The 8,259-nt window shown below is 36.1% G+C and overlaps 1 protein-coding gene across 2 annotated transcripts in view; it reads left to right on the top strand.

The window, feature by feature from the left end:
• Nucleotides 1–1,505: 1,505 nt before the first annotated feature.
• LOC139688026 (uncharacterized) overlaps nt 1,506–8,259 on the top strand; it is a 29,372-nt gene continuing 22,618 nt past the window's right edge. For both annotated transcript variants that reach the window (XM_071585430.1, XM_071585429.1), the window contains exons 1-5: nt 1,506–1,689; nt 1,911–2,034; nt 2,237–2,300; nt 2,529–2,605; nt 6,361–6,427. In XM_071585430.1, the coding sequence (XP_071441531.1) occupies nt 1,948–2,034; nt 2,237–2,300; nt 2,529–2,605; nt 6,361–6,427 (295 nt within the window). In that variant the 5' untranslated portion in view covers nt 1,506–1,689; nt 1,911–1,947. The remainder of the gene's footprint in view (nt 1,690–1,910; nt 2,035–2,236; nt 2,301–2,528; nt 2,606–6,360; nt 6,428–8,259) is intronic.

Raw genomic sequence — 8,259 nt, 5'->3', positions numbered from 1 at the left:
ACTACAAATTCACACAAGCTATTCAATTTAAAAAACTGTGAAAGTTATGAGGAAATTGAAGCTGTAGTGAGAGGATAAGCTGGTGATTTTAAGCCATCACATTGGAGATCTATCAAAAGTATTGCATGGTCATAAATTGAAATTAATCAATGTAAACTATATTAGAATCCCTCAAATAAATGTTCACATGGTATTACTATTCCAGGTATTATGGAGGTTTGGGAAGGTTTTGAATGGACAGGACCCATTCGATGATAAATTTCCTTCCCTCTCCTAACAAAGTATCATCTGACACTACAATAAATCCTTATTCAATACCACATTCTGCCTTTCTCCCTTTATTCTGACCAACATGCTGATCCTTTTCCCATCCCTTCCTCACTTACTTAATGTTCTCCCTCTATCAGTCTTCAAGATCTCATTGCCTATCAAAATAATCTGTATCCATCTTTCTTACCTTCTGGCTTATTTTCAACAAACCCCTCTCCTCTCTCGCCATACCTAGCACTTCCTTGTTTGTTTTCTTTTCTGTCCATTTCACATTTCCCATCCTTCTCCACACCCTCAATTCATAAGTCTCCAGTGTACACCTATTGCCTTGCTTCAATGACTTTTTACACCTCTTACAAAACCATGCTCCATATCAAACAGTCTTTCTCAACATCCTCCCTTAACGTCCCTGTCAATTATTCCCTCCTCTGATGTGAAAGCTTCTTTGACTAATGCAATTCTTTTTCTAGAATCCCCACTACTTTGACCATTTTTGTCCAAATCACTTATGACATAAGCAAAAATTTCCACCTGCTCTAGTTTCAAATCTCGTATTTAATATTTATCTTAGCTTTCCTCTTTATAGATAACTCCATAACCATTGTTTTCCTTACATTGCCTCCCATGCCATTTCCATTGGGCTGACTTCCTAATGCGCTCTGCAATGCTTGTAATCCCTTGGCTGACTAGCTACTAAAAGCTTGATTTTTGAAGACGTAACTGATATTATGAATCGTATATTCCCTGACATTTACAATGAGCAAAATGAAAAATAAACTTAAAATGCAAAGTTATTCTTTAGTAAAATAATGATTCATCAAAGAGCCGACTTAGTTAATGATTAAATAGAGTGAAAATTAATTTTGTCACGTGAGCAAATGAGCCGTTAGCGAATGCCATTAATGTAATCCACGGCTATTTTTCATCGCCAAAAACATTTAAGTGCTCTTTTTATTTGTATTTTCATGCTTTGAAATTATGAGGCTGAGCGATATCGGTAACAAGGAAAAGTTCTCATCATGAAGCTTTCTCATGCATTTTGTGGTCAACGTCAAATTAATAATAACTTTATTATGGGAATGAAAATCACGGAATTTCCCGACCTTCATATTTTTTGAATCGTGAACAATTAGCGCCAGATAATTGGGTCACGTGATTCTTGCAGAAGAATAGCTCATGTCGAAAGACTCGTTCATGAACCATACACATTCACTTTAATGCGCTCATGTTTTGTCAGCTGACATCGAGGATTTCGTAACACGAAATATGTGGAGGGTATTTATGGGGTATACCTTGACGTTTGTTTTTGTAACACGTCAACAATAACGTGAAAATGATTTACTTCGTTAATGTTAGTGCTATAGTAAGATAATGGTTGGACATATGCAAAGTGAACCCTTTTTTTGTACAACATCGAAGGTACATTCTAGTTACATCTATATACATTCTAGTTCATTCCGAAACGTTTGGCCTAATTTCAGTTGGTATCGTCCTGGCAATTAATATCCATTGAATTTTTTGATTGATTGTTGACCTTATCAGGTTCATAATATGGGTTTTTCCAATGCCATTGTTTTGGTAAGATACGGTTTATGAATGAAATTATGTTCTTGTTGAACTGACATGAACTTTGTCCTCAGGTTTGCAAATCGTTGGTAGAACCGAAACGTACCTACCATGAGTTTGGGTCGTGGCAAAATGCTTCAGTCAGTGAAGCAGAAAGTTTTGCGTGATATCGAAGGATGTTCTTTTCAATTCAATCTGGTAAGGGTTAGTATGTAACGTATTTAATGAAATTTATTAAGATTTGGAAATGATTTTTGTGATTAACATGTATAATAATTATAGACTTTGTTAAACTTTCATAATGTTATTCAGTTGTATGGAATATGCTCTGGCGTTATGCAAAAGGTTTAGCGGATTCCAGTATTTGGATAACAATATACAGGCACTCATTTTATTTCAGCCTGACTACACCAACGAGTCAATCGAGAGGTTTTGTTACCAGTTAGCAGATAAGGGCACCGATGGTACGTTGCTATAGTGTTTAGATCTCATGATATACGATAGTTACAGCTGTCGTTGACATTCAGGAATACGTCTTCTAAAGCTTAAGATAAATGAATTTTCATCAGGTTTTTTAAAGAGCATTTGTTGCTCTTCTTGAACTATGTGGAGCGACTTACATGCCTAGTGTCCCCAAAGTGGTTGTCAATATTAATTGTGCATTAATATTCTATGATTTTGTTTCAATTTAGAAAATTTCAATGATGCTGTGAACCATCTTTCTGCCAGCAGTCGTGGTTCTAATAAAATGAAGACTGATACCTCTCAGGTGTGTATATTTTCAAGCTACTGCACTCTGATATTTTTTCTACATTTTCCCTGTATGTGCCATGAGGCATAATTATTGGTACTTCATCAAATGTTCTTCGTTCTACTTAGTAAATTATCTCCACGAAAAAATACAACTTTTGTCCGCACCGGAAATGATGATTTCCTTTTCAGCTGGTTTTAAAACTAATGTTCCGATATGCATCTAGTGTGATAAAAATTTCAATTTGAACTTTCCAGTTGGTGAAATTTCTGAGTTGAAGGGAGATTATTTAGTTGTGTTTACAATTTAATATGTGAAGTGGAAGCCTCATTGGTATTTGAACCACTGAGCTGGGTTTTACGATACAACAGTATAAGATTTTAAAATGAGATAAAGAGTGTCAGTCGTTAACAGTCTTGCTATCGTAGAGAGTATGATTTGCTTTGGAATGAAACTGTCTTGTCATCTTCTATCTAAAAATATTGTATAAATTTAGGCACCTGTACTGAGTCTGGGATCAGGCTTTGTTTTCAAAGTGTGTATGTGTGATATTCCTGAATGTAAGATTAAGTTTGCTGCAATGTTCACTGGTAAAAATGTCAATTACGTACTGTTATTGAAGTACATAGATGGAAACTTAAAGAATGGAGATTCAGTTTAAGGATCAGTATCTCTAATCTGTCACTGTAGGAAAGCCATTTTAACTTTCATTTTATAATAAAAAAGTATGCCTTTAATCCTTACATGAGAATCACTTGGAAATCAGTGAACTCAAATGATCTTTTCAGTACACAGGTGTCCAGCGAATTGTATTTTTACTAGCTCGTGTAGTTTTGCCATCTTCTAGGTTGTCTTCCATCTTTCCCCTGCAACGTAGTTCAACCTTGTGTGTAAGGGTCATTATTTAATTTGACTTGTTACCTAGAACTCTTAAAATAGCTCCATCAGTTACACAAGTTGCTTTATTTCTTCTCCTTTCCAAATAAACCATCATGTGTACGCAATATGTTTAAAAATATCATTTGCTGAAATTTTCAAAGATAATTAAGTGCTCACTTGACAATTCTCTGTGTTTTTCCTATCCGCAAATGCATGGTAGCAAGTTCCAGTTGCCAGTAGTACCTAATATTTTACTTTGCTGAAGTTCAAATGAGCATTTGGCAGGGAAGTGGGTAGAGTATTCTCCTGCTGACTGGAGGACTCTGGTTGATGCTTTTAAACAATCCCGTCTCAAACCAAAAGCTGTGACTTTTTGGTTGCTTAAGCTTAGTCAGAGACAGATGTGGATTAGCCAGAGGAACTTGCCCTTCTATCTGGAATGTCTAAATTTCACATACATATGGACTTAGTTCAGGGTAAAGTCCTCTTATATCTAACTTCTAACACTAACATCTTCCTCTAATATATCATCTCCAACCTTCAGGTTGAGTGGTCTGGTGAACTTTGGTTGTGAAATTGAGACCTTATGCGTTGAAGAGAGAAATGCCAGAATTGGGCACCAGCTGCTTTAAGAAATACACTCTTTTCTCTGACCTTGAGAGCAAAGAGCACACTAGGAATCCCTCTGCATATTTCATGCTCTGTTGCACTCGTCCATCCTCAGTGTTACTTTCCTTAGCTTTTCTTTCTCTTCTTGTCTTCCCTTCCCCTTTTTCTTTTGCCCCTTTGAGAACTCTTTTGCCCACTAATGATTGAAATCATTAACTGGTAAATGACGAAATTATGTGAAACACGGTTAAATTTATAATTATGCAAGGGAATATGGTTGAAAACGGTGCAGAATTATAATAATTAGTCCTTAAATGGGAATAACTATTTAATTCCTAAATGCATTGATGGATAGTCAATGCAAACTTTTATTTTATACTGTCAGCAACTATCTATGAATCTTAATCCATAATCATTTCAATGCAACAATTTCAGAGTGTAAAAATCATTCGCCTTGATTGGGATCCGAACCCAGATCCCTCAATATCCGGTCGAGTGCTTTAGCCACTTAAGCTACCGAGGCGTCCTAGGATGACTCCGTTAAAAGTTACTGTTGCGGCATCTCCCGCAGTTTCTTTGGAACTTAATCCATAACTATGTAAATCCTATCCATTATTAAATTCGTTTATTGTAAATCTAAGAGCATGCAGTATTATTTAAAAAATGCAATTATAGGTGCATTATGACTTGCTAAGTCCCAGTCGCCTAGTGAAATTCAGGTAACCCAGGTGTGGCCAAGCAGCTTATGGTTATCTTTGTTGAAAGTGTGTTGATGTGAACGGGTGTGGTGAAGGGAAGGTTCTCTCCTCCAGACCTGTCTCACCAGGGAAGTACAATGGGGGAAATTGTGTGTGTGGAGAGGATGCAATTGAAATGCATGTTACACATGGCGTTATGATGTTCACAGTTCAGTCAAATAAATTCTATGGAAGAGAAATTGAAAGATGTTTAAAGAAATGTTAATTGCTGATGGTGAACTTAGGTGGGAAACAAGCTACTAGGTACTTGACAGAAGTGAGCATTGCACATGTAATGCTCATAAAGCCCAGATGGTAATGAATGAAGCAAATGAAAAGGCCCTGGTTCTCCAAATTTGTTAGACGAGAGGAAAGATAGATAGGTACAAGACAGATAGATTTTTCACCATAGAACAATACATGATTGTATGGGCTTTGTTAAAGATTCAATCAAAAGAAAATGGCCATCGAGAATAAATAAAATGCTTCACATTTGTCTGATTGAAACTGTTGTATGTATATTCTTTTCAATTTGTAATTTATTGATAAATAGTAATGTAGAGAAGATATGAATTGTACTTGTTTTTTTATTATAGTGGCTGTAATTTATGGTTTAGCGTTTACTCTTTTCTTCCAATTTTAAGGATACTGTTAATCTATTATCAGGTGTGCATGTTGAACTTAAACTTGGGCAGTAAAAATAAAGTATACTAATGAAAAATGAATAGTACGGAGTCAGTTCTGTCAATATCTTTACATCAAAGATAATCTTCTAAAGAAAGTCTGCGGCACTAACTTTTTAGGTTTAATAATTGCTGAAACCAGAATGAACATACTGGGCACTCATGCAGTAAACTCTCCAGACTTTCCTATGCCCTTTGATCCTTCGCAATAATTGCAGATCAAGCAGTAATAAAAACAGCCTACTTTTGTAATTTCTAATCTTAAGTTTGTCAGGGGTTCATCTTTTAGGGCTTTACTATGACTTTTGACAAAGTATTTATCATGCAAAAGATAGTTATTAGAGATGTATAACCTAAATTCCAAAAGGAGAATCATTTAGACCTCATTTTATAAATCTTACATGTAGGGTGTTTATACACATCATGCTTGCGTGAATGTTTGAGAAAACACGTCTACTTAAAAAATGAGTGTATGCGTTGTTATGTCACAAGACAAAGAAAGTGCATGCGATACTTCATTCCACATCTTTCTTTCAAAAAGGACCCCTTCATGCTGGCATTAAAATTATAATCATTTACCAGCAGGCATAAAAAATACAGACTCAAATCAGATGTTAAAATCTTCTTTAATCAAGAGTTGTTTTTATGACCTAAGTGAATATTTTTTGTCAAGGTATGATGAGCGGTAATTTTATTATTACCATTTCTTAAAATGTATGCATACGTTTTTGTATGACATATACTTTACCATTGTAAAATAACAAAATGAAATATTGAATGAATAAATTTAAAAAAGTATAATAACTTCTGCTTAGTTTACTTCAAGTTTCTTGTCTTTATTAAACACTTGATTATTTGTTTTCAGTTTGATGGAGCTGAAAGTGAACAACATGCCACATGTAGTGCTGCAGAGAATGTAGACTCAGAAGCAGGTAGTTCTTAACTTGTATGAGTAATCAGTAATTAATTTGGGTATGCTGCTAGAGCTATTTTCTAATAAATGTTTTTCACGTGGTCGTTGCAATAAATGCGCAAACTGGTGCAATTTGGGCGGCCCCGCCCACTAGCTAGGCGCTAGTTGCCTCAGTGCCAATGAACTTTCCTTGCTTGGTGGATTGTTGAGCTGTGCGTATGGTGCCATTTCTGTTGTCCTTTTTTTTACTGTAGGGCAAAAATGGAAATTGGCAAAATCACGGAACAACATCAAGTTTTTGGTGAAGTTCTGTAAAAGTTATCAAGAAGATACTGAAATGTTGACAGCTGTTTACGGTGATAATGCTCTGTTAAGAAAACATCCGTTTTCAAGTGGATTAAGCGTTTTAAAGTTGGCCGACAAGATGCCATGGACGATGCAAGGCCGGGATGACCTTCGACCCCCTATGTTGACGACAGCATTGCTTGTGTGCGGTCCCTTGTCCTTCTTACCCATCGTTGAAAAACTATCCGAACGATAGAAGCTGATGAACTGAATTTAGGAAAATCAACAGTGCACACTTTATATTTTAACCGAACATGATGGATGACACCCTCACCATGGCATTGCACTTGCACATTCAGCATTGATTTTTTGCCAGCTTCTGGCAAAAAATTCAATCACTATCCATCTCAATCCTATCTCTCTTCATTCGTAAAATCTTGCCCCCTGCAACCTTTTATTAATCCCAAAATGCAAAAATGTGATGCGAGGACATCACTGGGAATATGTGGACAAAATAAAGCAAGGAATGACGAGACAACTAAAAAGCCTAACTGCCGAGGACTTCCAAGGGTGCTTTAAACAGTGGACAAGAAGATGGAATAAGTGAATGGCCACAAATGGGGAGTACTTTGAAGGGGGTAAAATCGATATAGACTGAAATTTTTCAAAATGAAGTTTTTATGGCCTCAGCTCATGTATTAATTGGACAGAAGATTATATTCTGTTGGGATCTTCTGATTTCTGTTATTATATATTGCACCAGAGATATCTATAATTGTTTTCAAAGTGTATTCATTGAGTATATGGATGCTGGATGGAATTAATTTTAAGCTGCATCCAGGAATGACCATCTTGTAGGTTGGCTTGCTGGACCAGGGTTTTGCTCCCAGTCCTGGAGGTATCTTCAGGTCAAAGCAAACTTCATTGCATTTTATGAGGGTAAAAGAAACTTAGCATTTCCACCCAAAAGATTTTAATATTTCACAACCATGGTTTCGATGCTGGGCACCATCAGGATGATGTGCAGCATCGAAACCATGGTCGTGAAATATTAAAATCTTTTGGGTGGAAATGCTAAGTTTCTTTTACCCTCACAATGAAGGAATTCCACAAAGTTTAACATGGAACTGTTATGTTCATTGCATTTTGGCCACTATACACATATATATCTTATGAGTCTTGGAAAATAGGGTTTTTTTCTAGAGAAACTGTAAAATTAATGAAAAATCCAAATAATTTCAATCATCAGGATGGCTATACTACCTGATTTTGACATGGAAAACGGTAATTCCACCTGACCGCCAAAGAACAACCAATCCCTCTGGGTCAGCCAGCATCTCCTATATACGTGAATAGTGGCCAAAATGCAATGAAGATCACTTCGACCTGAAGACGCCTCCAGAACTACTGGCAAAACTGTTATCCAACCAGCTAAACTAAGTGACGTTATTCCCGGAAGCAGCATGGAGCCTTCTTGATGCATGGAACTTTAAAAAGTATATTTTGGAAAGATCTAGTAAAAGATTTAATTTTATACATTCATAGTTACAGTAAACTAATCCATGG

The sequence above is a fragment of the Hetaerina americana genome, unplaced genomic scaffold (assembly GCF_022747635.1).
Source record: "Hetaerina americana unplaced genomic scaffold, ioHetAmer1.1.p SCAF_2, whole genome shotgun sequence".
Taxonomy (NCBI): domain Eukaryota; kingdom Metazoa; phylum Arthropoda; class Insecta; order Odonata; family Calopterygidae; genus Hetaerina; species Hetaerina americana.
The sequence above is the reverse complement of the archived record's forward strand: the minus strand, read 5'-3'. Positions and strand labels throughout refer to the sequence as shown.